Source organism: Carassius auratus, chromosome 38 (genome assembly GCF_003368295.1).
Source record: "Carassius auratus strain Wakin chromosome 38, ASM336829v1, whole genome shotgun sequence".
In the NCBI taxonomy this organism is placed as follows: Eukaryota; Metazoa; Chordata; class Actinopteri; order Cypriniformes; family Cyprinidae; genus Carassius; species Carassius auratus.
The window spans coordinates 14,165,593-14,184,300 of NC_039280.1; the positions used below are offsets into that span (position 1 = coordinate 14,165,593).

The 18,708-nt window shown below is 36.7% G+C and overlaps 1 protein-coding gene across 2 annotated transcripts in view; it reads left to right on the forward strand.

Annotated features, from left to right (window-relative positions):
* Window positions 1-18,708, forward strand: part of marchf8 (membrane-associated ring finger (C3HC4) 8) — a 92,742-nt gene that overhangs the window by 49,961 nt on the left and 24,073 nt on the right. For both annotated transcript variants that reach the window (XM_026224309.1, XM_026224308.1), the window contains exon 3: window positions 16,080-16,130. In XM_026224309.1, coding sequence (XP_026080094.1) covers window positions 16,080-16,130 — 51 coding nt within the window. The remainder of the gene's footprint in view (window positions 1-16,079; window positions 16,131-18,708) is intronic.

Consider the following 18,708-nt stretch of genomic DNA (forward strand, 5'->3'; position numbering starts at 1 on the left):
AAATGATTTTTCATATAAAAAATATTATCCTTAAATGAACAATCAAATTGTATGAATATTGCTAGGAACCTAACATTATGCAAAAATATTAACACCGTTCGCTGAATTTGACCATTTTTCTAGATATCTTAAAAATTGTAATGGTTTTACTGTGGGATTGCACCAATATTACTATTCTGGCCGATACCGATAAGCCGATATTTGTTTTCGTCTAATGGCCAAAGACTGATAAATGGCTGATATTAAATTCTATAGTGTTTTGTCTGAATTACAAATGAAACATTAAGGTGTTTTAAATATAGCAATTGGATTTAGGCATCACAAAATTATAATGTACTAGGGGTGCTCCGATCACGATCGGCCGATCGTTAATGCGCATCTCGTCAGTAAAGCCGGTTTTCTAATCAGCGGTAAATTCCATCAGGTGCGTGATTTCACATAGAGCAGCTGTTACTACACAGAGCCGTTGTTAATAGAGAAGATGCACCAAAAAACGCTGAAAATTAAGTGGATTTGCGCATCTTCTCTATTAACAACGGCTCTGTGTAGTAACAGCTGCTCGATGTGAAATCACGCACCTGATGGAATTAACCGTTGATTAGAAAACCGGCTTTACTGACGAGATGCGCAAAACGATCGGCCGACCGTGATCGGAGCACCCCTATAATTTACACTATTGAAAATGGTTATTCTGTGGAGATTTGCCAAAGATTAGATTTAATAGCATTATTAGTGTTTTAAAGATTAATATTAAGTAAACATTAGGTGGTTGCATTGGTAATATAAAATAGGTCAAATGAGCATAAACATTAAAATATTAAAAGGTCCAAAACCAGCCAACATATCCAATAAACACTTCACTTAACCAATGTTTAGCAAATGTATTGTGCACCTTAGTTTCATGCTTTCAACACAGTCAACAATTCACAAAACACATTGTGGTTGACACAGACCATGTTTGTTCCTGTTGGAAGTGAAACCTTATTTCTGGGTTGTATTATACGGAACACATTTTTCCCTTTTTTGCCGACTTTGCATGTTATGATTTGCGTTTAGCAATGCTATCTGCGACCAGAACATCAGACCAGACCTGCGACTCATTTGTGACTTTATGTCTGTTTGCAATGACAGCCACATTAGTTCAGTGATAGTACTGTCTCCCAAAGCCATTATGTGTGATTAAATCTCAATAATAGACTGCTAAATACTGTCTGTTAATATACTGCCACATCATGAGACTGTTCATCATTACACCGTTTACTCTCTGCCTCAGACGTCTCAGTCGCTCAGCCAAAACATCCCAGTGATAGAGACACACGTGTCTGCGGTGGTGCATGAGCAAATCGCATCATTGACAGACACACAGAATCGGAGGCTTTGTGTGAAATCCCCTTGTTGTGGGGGGAGGGGGCAGACAGAGATTAGTGATCACATGTGCCCCCTCCCCACCCGCTTAAAACCTGTTGGAGAGAGGAAGTCATGAGCGTACACAGGAAGTGTGCCTGTGTGAAACCAAACGATCCGGTCGTGTATGCTCCAGAGTCCAGACAGCCTCATTAGGGATGACTCAGTGATTTGAGGGAGAAGTGACTGGAAGGCCTGAGGGTTCTGCTGTATGTTACAGATTATCCCCATTACTGCCATGCTGTTTCTCTTCTTTACCACTTTGCCATGCAATTAGCAGGGGCCATATGTAGTGTTCACTGCTTCCTACACACGGAGCAGGTATCTGTGGATCACTTCGCTTAACTGTTGCAAAATCTGTTCGTTTGGGACGAGCTGCAGTGTCCTGAAGGGCTTCAGAAGGGTTTCGAGTTTTATAATCATACAAGCATTTAAAAAAACACACAGAACATATAAGAACATTTTCATGTTTGTACATCAATGTGTATTTATATGAAATAGTATATTTTTAAACGAATATAATTTGGTATACCTGCATTTAGCATCAAATGGCTGGTGAGTTTTAATAAAAAAATGAAATTTCTTCCTGTGACGGCACAATCGGTATCGCATGATCCTTCAGAAATCATTTGCTGACGTGCTGCTTCGATAAAATTTGTTATTGTCAATGTTGAAAATATTTGCGCTCCTTAATATTTTTGTGGAAACCATTGTAATTCCCCCCCTCAGGATAAAAAAAAAAAAAGTAAAAAAAAATAACCAGCAGAAATATTCGCTGTTGCCTTAGTTAAATTAATGCATCCTGATTATGGAAAAAAAAGTACTGTGTTGTCATTAACGCACACATATCATTATCATAATCATAAATATTTGCACAGTAGCTGGCTTGTATGTCTGATTATGTGTTCAGCATTTCTAGTGTCATTCTGGTGCATATAATTGTGGACTGCATCTTCAGTGGGTTTCGGAGGCTGTAGCGGATTGTTTATCATCTATTAATGACCACTCATTTGCATTTAGACACGAGGGAACAGTCCGGAGGGTCACGGGGGAACACAGAGGTCCCAGTGTCAGCAAACTAATTAGTTTGGACTGGCCTGAGTTAATTAGGAGTGGCTTTGAATCCAGCATCAGAAAATCTAAATAAAACATCATCTGAAAATGAACAACTAAACAGTGTTTTCCCATAGGAGTGTAGTTTCTCTTTGAGATTCGGTTATTGATTCTGTGCAGGTGACTGCGGATGTGCAAAATGCTGGAGGAGTTGTGAGCGGTTATGGTTTTGGGTATGTTTTATTATGTATGGATTTTTGATATTACTCTCTTGCGCTCTCTTACCTTCACTTTCTCCTCACTTTCGTCTTAAGAGTCAAGATTTATTCATGTGAAAAACATTTTAAATAATTTAAAGAATCTTTAAGGATCCTTTTTGTGCATTCCGTTCAGGTTCTTCTCGGAACCATCAATGGCAATAAAAAAAAAAAACATACAATGGACAACTTTCAGTACATTTTCAGTTCAGATTTGTATTCTAAATGATGATGATATGCTTTGTAATTTAAAATGTATGGAATTAAAATCATTAAATTCTAAAAGAGATTTAAGGATGTTTTATTTGTTTATTAGATTTTGTTTATTAATTAATATGATTATATACATTTTTGAAAAATAATTTAGAAAAAAATAAAGTAAAAAAAAAAAATGTATGTATACACCTACACCTCCACACACACAGATACACACACAAAACAAAACAAAAAACAGTGAAACTTATCTCTTGTTGAACGTAATTACTTTGTTCGGAATCAGATCTTTCCTTTACTCATAGTTTTCCATGGCATGATACTGGAGATGTTTAGCCTACTAAAAATAATAACTTGTTATAAATACCAGTGGTCAAAAGTGATTTAATAATGCAACATTTACAACTAAGCCGATCTTGCTGGTCAGTGCTTTAAGTGTACTTCTTCATTCCTGATTCTGGCGTAATTATAGCGTGTAGCTGAGCATGATTAAATGAAACCGATGAGTGGACGTGAAGTACAACCCTGTTCCCCTTTTCATTTGTCGAGAATTGACTGTTTCCTGTGATCCAGTGCTCGGCCTTTGGTCAGCTGAGCTGATTCTTACTGTCCTTTCACATCTGATCATGTGATCTCCGGTTCATGGGCCTCAGAGGGCTGGGGTTTGTTTGACAGCTCAGATATGTAAACTGCAGCTCTCAGCTGAAAAAGAGACCTGTAATTGTTGTCATTGCCCAGGTTATGAATCCCCCTTTGCCTGTGTGCAGCTTTTTTGATATTGAAATTTGAGCCACCATTGTCTAAAAATCATGAGCTCAAACAGGAAAATGCTTCCTTGCACACTTCCTGCAAGATAAGGTTACATTCCCAGTTTCTCTTGGCATAAAATTCATTGCAGGCTATTTCGATCATTCCCACAATCACATTACCCACTATTACACATTTTCATGTTATTTAGGTTGCAAATGAATCCTATTTATGCTTACATGTGTCGTTTCAGAGAGCATAGATTATACTGTGTAATGTGTGTGTGTGTGTGTGTGTGTGTGTGTGTGTGAAAGCTTTTGATTTGTGTAAATTATACGTTTGAATAGGGTGCAATACGCTGAATCGCTAAGCTAATCACTTGTTGATGTCAAGTTAAATATTGCATAAAATTCAATGCAGAAGTGGATGATCCCAGCATGCTTGGCTTGCGCGTGACATGACAGGATTTGAAAATTTCTTGTTAAAGCTTGTTTGACTCTCACTACTGCTATTTGCGCAATCGCTTTGATCTGTTGGATAAACAAACAGTTTAGATGTGAACTGCTTATTCTGAATTAAAATGATGAAACCTAACGCACTACACAACCTTGATGGAGTCTCCTCAGTGTTGCTAGATGTCTCCCAGAAACAGTGCTGGAAGTTTTATGCAGATTTTCTAACATGAAGCTGTGAGGGTCTTTTAGTTTGTGCTGAGGGTTATCAAATGGAGGCCTGTGGGTTTGTGGTCTCTAAACTGGATTGTTCCTGTTGCCTCGTGACAAGAGTTTTGTGGGTTTTAGTCCATGTGTCTCTCTTAGCTTTAAAGCTATTTTTATGTGGGTATTCTCATAAATGTTGACAAAATAAACTTGTAGATGATTTACATGTTTAAAATGTCCATGACTAATTTTAACCGCATATAGTTTTATTTCAATTTTTTTTCTGAATTGACCATGAGCAATTAAAATATTTGAAGAGTTTTAAGGCAATAAAGACAGAAGAACAGTAAAATAATTTGAATTTACTCAAATTGTTTATTTGCCATAATATTTTTTTTATAGTATGCACATATTCACCCTTAGATGCTAAAAATGGCTCCAGTAATGCTTCACATTCAGTTGTAAAGGAGCCTTTATTAATCACAAAAATAAAGATTATATTTTCAACTCCGAACAGCTAAATTATACAAGTTGAGTAGTTTGCATGAGTGGTTATAACTGCTGATTGTTTAATATTGCTGAGATAAAACCATTGTCAAATATTTAATATTTACTACTTATTATAAATCTTTGCACAATGTCACCATGAAAACTGAAGTGTTGTGCTGTATACAAAGTATAGCTTTCTGATCCTCCATAGACTACAACAAAACTCCCAGGCCCAGAAAGGTAGTAAGGACATCAATAAAATAGTCCATGTGACATCAGTGGCTCAAATGCAATTTTATGAAGCTGTGAGAATACTACTTTATTTTAGGGCTGTGCAAAAAAAAAATTTTTTTTTCATGCACATCTTGTCAGTAAAGGCGCTGCTGTGATTAGTAGTATATATTCAGCATGTGCGTTCAGATCACGATTACCAGGTTTTCAAAACAAAACCTGCCCAATTGTTTCTCAAAACTAGCCCAATCGCATTTCGTTCCAGGCGATAAAATCAAAATTTTTTTGGCAGGGTTCCCTTTTGTTTTGGGGATATGGTCATTTTTCAGATCATCATATCGTTAGCCCATGAGATCGACGATACATGATATTATCGTGCATGGGTGGAGCAAGAGAGAGACTCTTTGTTCTTGTCATAGTAGAACTATTTAGTGTTTTAAACCGCGCAGGTGCATGAGAGAGAACCTGTGGAGTGACCAGTAATTGAAAAAATATACTTTCAAACATACTAATAAACTAACGTTAAATATAAAAATAGTAGGATGCAACTGTAATAACGCGTGTCCTGTGACAAATTTGCTGCATCTGCGCATGAAGTTATCAGTCAAATGTATTGCAAAATCAGTCAATGGTGAAAATCAATAGTAGCTTTCATTTAACACTAATATTGGACATAAACACGCTAAATATAAAGTATTCAAAATGGGTAAGTTCATATATTTGGAGTAAAGCTGAACTGATGCATCAGTCAGCGCTCCAGACCTCGCGTCTCATGATGAGTCTGAGACGTACCGCCACAGAAACAAGAATCAGATGCATTCTGTGATAACTGTGGCATTAAACTTAGTTAGTGAGGTCTCGTTTAATATATTGCACATATATCGGCCATTCAGATTACTTGTTAAAGTGCAATGAAATACCTTTTATATCTGCAGACAATGTGCATCTGTTTGTGGATGGAGACTTCTTCTTCTTCTACAGGCTCCAATCCTCATTTGCCCGCTACCCCAATCCCAACAGCGTGGTATTTAGCCCCTAAAATGCAAATTTTACCAAAGCAAGCCTGCCAAAAAAACCAACGTATTTTATCCCTGGGATGCAATTTTTTATCGGGGAACCCCCTGAAAACGTGATTGGGCTAGTTTTGGACTTGTTTTGAGAAGCAACTGGGCAGGTTTTGTTGTGAAAACCTGGCAACCCGGATCTGAAGGCACGTGCTGGAGATATACTGCTATATCGAGATATATCGCATTCGATTTTTTTTGCACAGCCCTACTCTATTCAACAGTTTCTTGCCTTCCTTGTCAGTCTTCGACATGCATTCACGAGCATACCACAACATAGAGGAAATTGTTGAATTAAGCAGTTATATTTGTTTATTCCTGTAGCCTCGTTAATTTTTGGTTAAACCAGTGATGTCACATGGACCTTTTTAATGATGTCCTTACTACCTTTCTGGGTCTTGAAATTGGTAGTTCCCTTGCTTTCTATGGAAGGTCAGAAATGTCTCGGATTTCATTATAAACCTCTTCATTTGTGTTCCCAAAATGAGGTCTTATGGGTTTGGAACAACATGAGGGTGAGTAATTAATGACAGAATTTTTAATTTGGAGTAAATTACCCCTTAACAGAGAGCTACATCATGAAGTAATATTTTAGCCATATGTTATTATAAATATTATTCATTGTGTTTGCGTCCCTGCTCTCATGCACACCAAAGCCTAAATGTCCCATTTCAACTTCCTGTGTCAGTGGGATTTGCGTCAACACAGGAAAGAAAATTGTGTTAAACTATTTCTTGGTCTTTAATGCTGTTTTGCCCTCTGTCCCTCTATCTGGACTCATTGTTGCCTTCATGATCAGAGCATCTATCTTTCTTGTATCAGTTTACTGTGCATGGCTTAATTTTGTTGTGCTGGAGGATGTTGCTGCCTTGCAGGACGCATTGATATGAAATATGACATGTGGGTCGCTTGATTATTGTCTTCTGAAAGGAAATATCTTTAACTAAATGTGAAAGGCGCAATTTCATCAGCCCGATATTCAAACTGCATTTCACCCTTCCTTCAGATCGTGATGTTTGTTCTGTTGATTTAATTCTGCTGCTTCCTTTTCACTGTCTTCGTTTTAATTTGCCTCTTTATCTCTCTCTGTTTATGTAGCCAGACACTCATATAGCTCTCTCAATAATAATAGATGATTTCTGTAAATGCCGAGCTGTTTTGCTCTTAAGAAGCAAGTAGTTACCTTGAATGCATTAACAGCCGTGTCCCCTTTTTTCGATACCGTGTCCCCTTTAGCCTCGGCCAGACACAAAACAACTGTAAACCGTAGCATTTTCAAAATATAGCAAGATGGGAAAGTGTGATGTCATTAAAATGGACCAGGGTTTATTTGAGTTCAATATTATATTGCACGTATTGCCCTTGGTGCAAAACTTTTCCTGGACAGTTTGTATGCTTTATTTTTGAAAAGAGGCCTTTTTTTTTACTTTTTGAAGGGATCACTGACCTAGCAACCGTTCTAAACACCCTAGCAACGTCATTTCAGTTCTCTGGCAACTCTCAAGAAGTGATGTGGTGCCAGGATGAGATGCACAGGCTTGAGCCACTCTTCACATCTTCAAAGAAATTTGGCCACACTTTAGTTTGGGGAAATAACAAAAAAATAACAAACTGGCCTCTAAACTTAAGTGCTTTTACTAATTTATAAGTGCCGTTTAATTTGTGACGCTGCTATAGTTGCTGTTTGTTTTGCTATGTCTATAGCTGAACCATGATGGCATCCTTTGACCGTAATGCTTTGAGGAACAGTGCCTTTTGTCATTTTGCTTATGGGAAGCCAGTGCATGCTCTGAGAATTGTATTGCTATTAAACCAGTCTAACATTAACTGACAGGAAGTGAAGAGAGAGAAAAAAAGTGCGAGCGAGATGAAAATAGAAAGACAATGATGGTGAGGTTGTAGCAGTGATCTCATTTGCTGTCTGTTCCTCCTGACTGCCGGTGTTGTGTTGAGCTGTCTGCTGAGGCAGTGAGACATGGAGATAGGGAATCTGGGAGAAGGAGGAAGAGAGCAGTCAGCTGAGGCGGTGTAGATGGCCATCTGTCACGGGTCTCCTCTCGCTCAGCGCTGATAACAACCTCTGCTCACCCAGTAGGATAATTCAATCTTCTCCGTGCACCGGTCATGGACTCGCCCTCTCCTCGGAAACGGCCCACATATCGGATAAGATACAAGTTTTTGTTGACACATTCTTGGTTTTTACATCTGCAGCATTATTCCCGATAGCCCTGCCCTGCTTTTCACGAAACCGCTTCTGATTGGCTTTGATTGTGTAACGTCAGGAGGCTGATTTGTGTTCGTCGTCAGCAGAACGATTACTTGTTGCAGGAAGCTTGTCTAGTTTGGACATTGTGATAGACTCATATCTTAGATTCAGGAAAGTTGCCAAAGTAAATAGGTTCGGGAACATTGAGCAGCGTTAGCCTCAGACAGTACGCCCACAAAACACCCACAGACCGTTCACGGACCATCTGATGCCGACTGCACTCAAAAACAGCAAGAAAGGACTGAAGTCACCTCTATTCCAGTGTATTGGCTGTCTAATAGGGGCTTTCAAATGTGTTGATGCCAAGAAATTGTATTTTAGTATCGTTGAGATGCCAGTTGCATTTTTTTTTTATATATAATTTGAATTACTTTTTATTTTCTATTGCCTGTTTTCATTTTAATTTAAGTTGACGTTAGAATTTTGTTTTGAAAAACAGTTACATTTAAGTTTAAAAAATATTTTTTTGTCATTTTTATACGTTTGTTTATCTAGTTTTTATTTCTTTTTGTTTTTAAACATTTTTGTAACAATTCTAAACAAATTTTAATGCATCAAATTAAAAGAAAAGAAAATGGGAAGTATTGCCTTGGCAAACAGACACATTTTTTCAAATTATTTTAGATTTTTTTTTAACAATTATAACCCTGATGTCCCAGAAGTGATGCATTTTCATGAAAAAAAAAAAAAAAAAACTAAACTAAAGGCATATAATGTGAGGGGGAATTTATTTATGTATTTTTATTTTTTGAGGATTATATAATTGCCTAACCTGAGAAATGGTCTTAAGTTGTACTAAAACCAAGATAAAATTGTGAATAAATGATTTGCTATTAATATAGTAATTGCTAATCAGTCTTAGGAAATCTGTAAAAATAAATAAATTAATAAATTAATTAATTAAATACAAATTCTTATACAATGAACCGAGCTGAACTATTCTCTAGATGTGTAAAAATTTCCATTAGAGCTTTCAAGAATGTTTAGTTTTAGACATTTGTTAGCAAAAAAAAAAAAATCATACATTGTTCTGTCCAGTTTCAGTTTCTCCTGCCCTGTTCTCAAGCAATTGTGGTTTATTGCTTTACATGCAGGCCAATCGAGTCTCTCTTGCAGTCTAAGTGGACAGTTCATAGCAAGATTAAACTGCAAAGTGGACCAGACTTTGTCAAAAGTCTTGCTAAACAAGGATATAAGAAGATTCATACATAGTACAGAGAGTACTAGGTATCAACAAAGACAGAAACATCCTGCATTCCCAGGTAGAAGACTGAAAATCTTTGGCGAGGGGAAGAGACCGTGAATGGCAGTTTCTATAGCTCACGTGATACAGCCGTGAGACTAAATGGAACCAAACCTGAATCTGTGTATTCTGAGAGCAGAAAGAGGAATCATTTATTCAGGAAGCTCACAGCGCGATCGAAGCAGAAAGAAGCCACAAAGACAGCTGCCATGTTCTCTGTGCCCCACACTCTTTTTTTTTTTATAAAGCTTGACAGTGTTATCAGAGGTTTATGTTAACATGCGCTCATTGAGATGGGGGGGGGGGCACATTATTTGAGCACACTGAGTGATCTGTATATACCTCAAACTTCACTGTGCTGTTTTTTCCTCTAATCGTTCCTGTCAGATTACATTCCAGCACCAGGCATGCATTTGTCATCTCATTATATTATCCATGGACTCATGGCAAGCTTGGAGACTGGCTCATTATTCTGGATCTGCCCACACACTTGATGAAGCCTGCAGATCCATAACAACAATGTATTAGCAATACATTTCTGCTGCTGCCGTTTACACAGCCGCACACCTGACGTATTTGTGGATATTCAGCCACAGACACCAAGGGCTGGATTTCAGACTGCATTCGGTGACCTTTTGCAAGGTTCAAGAAAATATTATTTTTTATTTGATTTTTAATCATGTCCTGCCATGTTCTGTTGTGTGCAACGAAAGCAGAACGAATTAGTACTAATTGGTTGAATAATAAGGAACAGACAGTGATGCTGACCATCATATGACACTGAAGACTGGAGTAATGATGCTGAAAATTGAACGTTGCATCACATGAATAAATTACATTTCAAAATGCATAAAAATACAAAACCGTTATTATAAATGTGATAATATTTCACAATTGAACTTTTAGCAAATAACTGCAGCCGTGGTCAGTATAAGAGATTTTAAAATAAATAAATCTTATCTAAAATATCTTACCTCTTAAACAGTAGTTAGTTAAAATGAAATAAGATATTTAAAAATAAATTTATTTAATTTCTGAATCAGTGGCGTAGCCACGGGTGTGCCAGGGTGTGCCTGTGCCACCCACAGTGGCAGCTGGCACACCTAAAAATAGATGCAGAATTATTTTTTATAGTCTCAATAAAAAATTTTACTAAACTTGGGCTATTGTTGTTTACTTAGAAAATATATATATTTTTAAATCAACCCTTTCACGCGTAAATTACAAATTTTTTAACTGACCCCTTGTTTCCATGGCGACACGTCATGATTGTCACGTGACACCGCAGCCACTAACAGATGTATTGGTATTCGTTTAATTTAGTTTTTCATTTTTTCATTGGAAGTGTATGACACTTGGTATAGAAATAAACAGTGGTAATTAAGTGCTTTTCCTAAAAATGAGAAGGAAAATACAGGGTATTAAAACCATATGAACTACAAATAAAGTCAGTATGTGAGGCTTAATAGATGTGTTTTAGTCTGAAATAGGTAAGGAAACACAAATAATGGCCTTCTCAGCTGCCATAGTTGCAACTCTTGCGTCATCAGAACAGTGTGTTCAACGCATCACCGTTTCAGTTTAAAAAAAAGTTGTGCAACGTTTTGTCGCGGCTGAGCAGCGAACGCAGCCCTGATGAGGATGTTTCTCCCTCCCCGGGCCCAACATCAACAAACAGTGTTGCCAGATTGGAAATGTCCAAGTTTTGTACCAGAAGTTAAAAATTATCGTATTTGGAAGAAAATTATTACATTTAACAATTTACTACATTTTGACATGACCTGCAAATTACCACTAGGAGTTTGGTTGGACGGAAGCAGCGCGACAAAAATACTACCCCAAATTTTGCACAGTAATCTGACAATAAATGTGGCACACCCAGATTTTCATATGCACACCCAGAGTCTCTTTTCTGGCTACGCTACTGTTCTGAATGTATTTGCCTACTATTTTTCATAAATACTTTTAAGTTATTTTTAATTGTTCTAACCATGTTAATATGGAGATTTGCTTTATCTACAGGCACTATTGTTTTACTGTATTACTTTTTATAACATTCTGCCCTTCAATGTTTTGTTATTTCGTAAAACAGTGTATCCTGTTAACATGATTTTTCATTCAAATATGACTATGTTCGGAGCTGCTACAAAGGACACTTCCTCTGGTGTGTAATTGAAGGACTCTTGTCTGTTTCCAGTTTGGCCGGAAAACAGCCTGTGTTCTGTCTGTACAACTAATACTGACTTTATCTCAATGTTTCTTATTTCCACCCTTTCCAACGCTACAAATCATCCATGCAAGGCTAATTGTGTTGTCACTGCAACAAAAACAATCAATCAATAGTTCACCCAAAAATGTAAAGCATTTGTGTAATTTACTGCCCCTCATGTCATTACAAACCCATAGAAGTTTGTTTTTCCAGTAGAGAACACAAGGTGAATTTCTGAAGGATCTCAAATCAAATGTGGTGGTGTTAGATGCATCTCATCAGGTTTGACGTCAGTGACAGAAAGCATCATTAGTTCTCGAATGATCAATCATCACTGATGTCAAACTATTCCTTTAAAATTACCCTCACATTGAGTCATTTCTCATCAGCTATATCTGTAGAGCGAGGTTATGTGTTCTTCAGATGTGTTTCTTGTGTATGACACATAAAAACCTGCACCCTTTAAGTGTAATCATTTCTGATGGATATTTTAGAATGGCTTTTTCCTTTTTAAACCATCTTAATTTTAAAATGTCTGGTATGTATATGGACATCATATTTCAAAGCATGTTTTAAGAGTGATGTGCTGTGGGCAAAACCAGGTCACCTAGTGCGAGTCTGACAGCGGGATGTCACAGTTTTTGACCAAAAATAAGAGTTTGAAAGATTTGTGTAAAATAATAAAAAGTACTGTTATTAAGATTATTGTAAATCTTATAATTTTTGAGTTTGCAGTAAATGTAGCAATTGAAACCATTAATCTTTTCTAACAATAAGTCTTTACTATCACTTCTGTCAATTTAACACATCCTTTTGCTGAAAGAATTACTGATCCTAAACTTTGAACAGCTGTGTGTGTGTGTGTGTGTGTGTGTGTGTGTGTAATGTTTTTTCTGGATTTTCTTGTTTTATATTCTGTCTCTATACATTACTATAAACCAACCATAAAAATTACAGACTATTCAAGTCTTTGTAAGTGGGCAAACTTACAAAATCAGCAGGGGATCAAATAAATATTTTCTCCACTGTATGTGTGTATAATAAATTTATATAGTGTATAAATTTGCATATGTATAAACACACATTTATTCAAGTACACTTTGTGTAGTGTGTAGTGCAAAAAAATAAATACAATTACATAAGGTGTGTTTAATGTTAAAATCCAAAACTTTTATTTAAAGGTTTACCGAAATTATATCCTCCATTTATGATCATGGGTGTTGCTAGGCCATTTTTGATTACTCAGACCCACTACAAATTTTGCGATTGGCTCCATAAAATGCACACAAATTTGTGATCACCTCAGTCCCCTTTAAATTTCATATTAAATGGAGGCAGACTTCGATCGGCTCCTCCCCGTCTTTCAGTGCGTTCATCAATCTGCAGACCGAGAGACAGAGGACAAGGTGTGTGTTTATTGATCGATTGTTATAATATCTGCATCTGTGCAGTTCTGTGTTATAAATGCAATTCACAAAGTATCATGGGGGAGCAATCAGTTTTCGTTCACCCCTCACAACACAGCTGTTTCCTCCAGCGAAAATGAAGCCCTTTTACACCTTTACCTTACAAACACATACTATGTAAAGCAATCATGTTGCCATTTTTATTTGAAAATGTTACTTTTAATATAAAACACATTAATTACAGTGCATGTGGAAAATATGTTTTTATACTTGAGCTAAATAAAAATGGTTGTACTAGAAACAGTTAAGTTTTGTGTTTGTACAGGTGTGTGTGTGTGTGTGTGTGTGTGTGTGTGTGTGTGTGTGTGAGAGAGAGAGAGAGACATCAGGATTCAGGAAGACTTATATTTTGGCTACTTATATTCAGTGCTCAAATGCTATACCTACTTATGCAATACAGTGGAATACTCCAATTAGTTTAGTTTACCACCCTATAAGTCAATAATTTATTTTATTTAAACATATTTTTTCTATTATTATTATTATACCCTCTTTGGGGGCTGAGACCCCCTGAAACGAAAATCTTACAATCGCCCGTCTGTGATGATATCCAGATTTTTGTGTAGTCTTGGACTTTTGGACCCCGATGTTTTTTGTACTAAAGCATTTTATCATATGAATTATGTCATGAACGTATTTTGATCAGAACTTAGATTAGATCTGCTTAACCATCCATTTCATTCAGATTCATGGAAAAAAATGTAACTTGTCAGACCTGCTGTTTTCGCAATTGAGTTACTAATTTCATGAGACTTTTAATTGCCCAATAAAAATTGCATTCAAATCTTTAGACATTTATGATGTTGCTTAATTTTAAATGTCTAGCTAATCGTGTGCTCCACAGATTAACTTGTTTTGACCTTTTACTCGACTAAAACTGGCCATCATGAGTGTGTACAGTAATATATAGAAAGATGACTGGATGAACTGTTTCGATGCATGGCTGAAATTCCCCTTAATAACAGAAAGACAGTAACCAGAAGGGATTTAGCACACGGTCCCTTCCGTTGGCATCTCCATGGTAACAGCGCAGGGCTGGAGACATGAGTAAAAAGCACAGGAATGATTAAAGATAAAGAGTGTGTCCTTCTGTTGCTGCACATGCTCTCATACTTATTGGGTTCTCACCATTACAGTTCAGTTCAAAACAATGAGCTTTCACACACTCACCCACTCACTAATCATGGCACATTGTGCCAAAGGGCTCTTTGTTGCAGAGATTTTCTCTGCCAAGCACTGATATTAGTACCATTTCTGCCTCATAATGCACACAGGACTGAAAATGCTAAACGAGCGTGTGCTAGTTTTCTTTTGTTCCAAATGTAATGCTGCTGGTTGGTTTGAGGTGTAATTTTTTTTTTATTTATTTTTTTTTTTTTTGCATTATAAATGATGAAATGTTGTTAACAGAAGTTGTTTGGGTGACTCTCATGAAACCTATCAAGAAAGAATACAACTGAATCCTGTTTGGTAACAAAAGAATTATACTCAAAATAAGATATGATACTTTACATGAAAAACATAAGGTAATACTTTAGTATAGGGTCTAATTCTCAGTATTACTTAATTATTAGCATGCCTATTAATAACATATCGGCTGTGTATTAGTACTTATAAAGCATTTATTCTGCATGACCATAATCTACATTCCTAATCCTACCAAATACTTAATCTTAACAAACACTTTACTAAATATTAAAGGAACACTCATTTTCCAACTCAACCAAAGAGTTAAACAGTTGAGTTTTACCGTTTTCTAAATCGTTCAGCCGATCTCTGGGTCTGGCGTTAGCGCTTAGCTTAGCATAGATCATTGAATCCGATTAGAAAGTTAGCATCTCGCTCAAAAATGACCAAAGAGTTTTGATATTTTTCCTATTTAAAACTTGACTCTAATCTAGGGGAGTTCGAAAATGAGCCTATTTTCAAAAAAGTGGAGTGTTTCTTTAAAAATCTTTGAAATTAGCAGTTAAAAGATTTTAAAAGATTTGAAAAGAAGTAGGCATTCAGTCAGCCAGTCTTTTTCAATGAGCCCCTTTTTCTAGATAGTCGTACAATAGAACTTTCAGTCTATTTTTAACTGACTTCTTTAACCAGGAAAATAGTTAATACTTCAAAGATGGATAACAATGACAATTTGTGCTTGGATAGCCATTGTTAAGTGTCGTGAAGACAGAAAGGGTCTGTTTGCTCAGTATTTGAGTCTAACTGAAGAAGGGATGTACTGTACACGGGAAATACAAGAGCATCATTCCCAACTTATGTTTTTTTTATAAAAATTTCTTACTATCCATTAACAAGGCAGTTGTAGAGAAACTAGTCCTACATCATCTTGTTAAATGAACAAGCATCCAAAAATGGTGCAATATTATCCATTTAAACAGCCTATTACTATTAGAAGCCTTTCGCCAGTGTCTCAGAGCCAGCTGGTAATATAGCAACCCTCTTACATTACAATCATAACTGACCTATAAATAATATCACAGCAGGAAAAAGACAACCCTTCTCAATGCTTAAGGGTGGAATTAACCAGCTGAGAAATATTGAGCATAAAAGCCATTAATTAACGCGGTCGTGTAGTTTAATCACAAAGAAATGTCTAATTTCCTTTTCATGTAACTGTGCTTCATCTTCTGAGAGGTTTCTGAATTTTGCCGTGTTATTAAAACGTTTTAACAGTCAGTTCCTTGAGACTTTGTACCTGTTATTTTAGTTTGTGTTGAACTGAATGGTAAGCAGTGTTCTCAAACTTTTTCTCCTCTCTTCTCTCTTCCACAGAATGAGAAACCGCTTGGTCATTCTGCAAGCAGGTCCAGCAACATTTCAAAGGTATGAAAATCCATTTCCTTTTCCTCTTCTACTGAGAATGAGTGAGTGGCTTAGCTTTCTAGGGGGTCTGCACCTGCTGTCTGCAAATACTTTCATTCTCTTTAGGAGTTTATTTTGTCAGGATGTCTAAGCAAGACTTTTCAGACTGAAATATTTATTTGCCTGATGCAAAGGAGATCGGAAGGACGTTTTGTCTGACCTAGAAGGAAGAAAACAGACAGCAGATAAAATAAAATAAATAACCACAAGGGCTTATTTTATGCTTATGTAGACTTTCACTAGTTATTTATTTTTCAGGTCAAGGAAGCTTTGTACTTTATTATCCAATCTTGAATTCCCCTTTCCGTGTTTAAAGGACACCTGTTTATCTGTCTGATATTTAATAAACACCATGTGCCATGGGCTTGAAACAACAAGTGCTCATCCGCTGTATATACTTTAATATGAGTTCTTTTACCGTCACAAACCTCTGTAGTAAATGGGCCAGTAGTTACCCTTAAATGCCTATCCCACTAAACTGGATGTGTTATTATCCAGGTAGCCAAGTATAAACATGTTAATAGTTTAACCAACTCCAAATTGCTCGGCAAGATTCTCCTCAAATCTTTTGCATTTTGGTCATAGTTAGTCTGATATAGAAGAATATGTTAATGCACTACAGCAGTCCTTGCAGCATTGTTAAGAATAAAGTGTGTACATGCTTTGTTAATTTCAGAAAGCACCATCAGGTAGCTAGAAGCATCTGTTTGCATACATTAGTTGAAAGAGGACCTAACTGAGCTTCCAAAGCAGGAGACATTAAAACCTTGGTTTTATTCTCATTTAACTGCAGGAAATTATTAGACATCCATGTTTTAATATGTACACATTTCAATAAAACATCAAATGAAACCACAGAATCAAGCCTTACTGGTAGACAAAATTGAGAATCATTCACATAACAATGATATGAAATACTGTATTTAGTTACAGCACATTGCTGGGTCAAGCTGAGGTTTTTTCAGCAGAATTGAACAACTGCATGTTTAAAACTGGCTGGAACAACACCTTTGGCTAAGGAGTTGTTCACTATAGCCACTATAACTGTTACGATAGGAATAATATCTGGAAAAACATCCTTTAAAAGATGTGCAGGAATAATATATAATTTAGAACAAAAACACTTGTAGCTTATCTTTTTTTCTGCTTTCTGACACTGTTGTCTAAGAGTTCAGGTGGTTTCATTTAACCATGGCTGGCCAACACCCTTTACCCTTTTATGCTTAAACGGAGCAACAGTCTCCAAAGATGTAGAACAAGCTTTATTAAATTCTTCAATCAGACTTTGTTTTATTAAGAATATAATTGGTAACATGTAAAGAATACTGTTCAGAAAACAAACTTGCAGTGTTATAATAAATAGTGGATAATGATCAGACAAACATGCCTCAGTGAACATCCATGTTTGAGATCAAAAGACCACGGGACAACACCAAGTCAAGTGTATGACCCAAATTATGAGTTGGGCCACATACATATTGTTAAATATTTAGTGACTCTAAAAGAGTTATGTCTAGTGACCAAGAACGTTTACAAAAACTAATATTGAAATCCCCAGTTATTAGTAATCGAAAGTGAAAGTGACATGACATACAGCTATGGTGGCCCATACTCAGAATTTGTGCTCTGCATTTAACCCATCCAAAGTGCACACACACAGCAGTGAACACACACACACACACACACCGTGAACAAACACCCAGAGCAGTGGGCAGTCATTAATGTTGCGGCGTCCAGAGAGCAGTTGTGGGTTCAGTGTCTTGCTCAAGTGCACCTCAGTCTTGGTATTGCAGGTGGAGAGAGTGCTGTACATTCACTCCCTTCACCTATAATTCCTGCCAGCCCTACACTCGAACCAGCAACCTTTGGATTTACGAGTCAGAATCTCTAACCATTAGGCCATGACTTCCCCATCTATTAGCCCAAGTCACCAGATCAGACAGAAAATTGACAAATAAAGTCCTTATTCCATTCAGGAATACCTGGACTTCAGAACTGGAGAAAGTATCAGTGGACACAGTCTTATATTTAAAACGGCTTCTAAAATTTGTTGGAACTCCACCACCATGTCCAGAGGCTTGTGGAGAACAAAAAAATGGAGGAGCAATCTCAATAAGAGGCATCAAGCACCATCTTTTAACCAAGTCTCAGTAATAAGTGAATGAATAAATGAATGCGATGTAAGTAAAGTCTGCTTTATGGTCAATAAGACAATAAAGACAATAAGTTATTTAGAATTAAATGTATTCAATATTTACCTAGCATTCACTAAGACCATATTAGCAGTTGTAGTCAGGGCTGACCGCCAAAAGCTGAGAGGTGCGTCTCTTAATGAAATTTAGTTCCTTTTTGTTGTTCCATTTCTTTTGATATAAAATAAAACCCACTTTGGACTTGGATTCCAACTAACTATTGGATTATTCCAAGCAAGCAGATTTGTTCTGCCCTACTAAATAACTCCTACCCAACATTAATATTGATTTGACTATTTAAAAGCATGTAGCACTATGGTAGTGAGTTCATGTTGGGATCAGGTCTG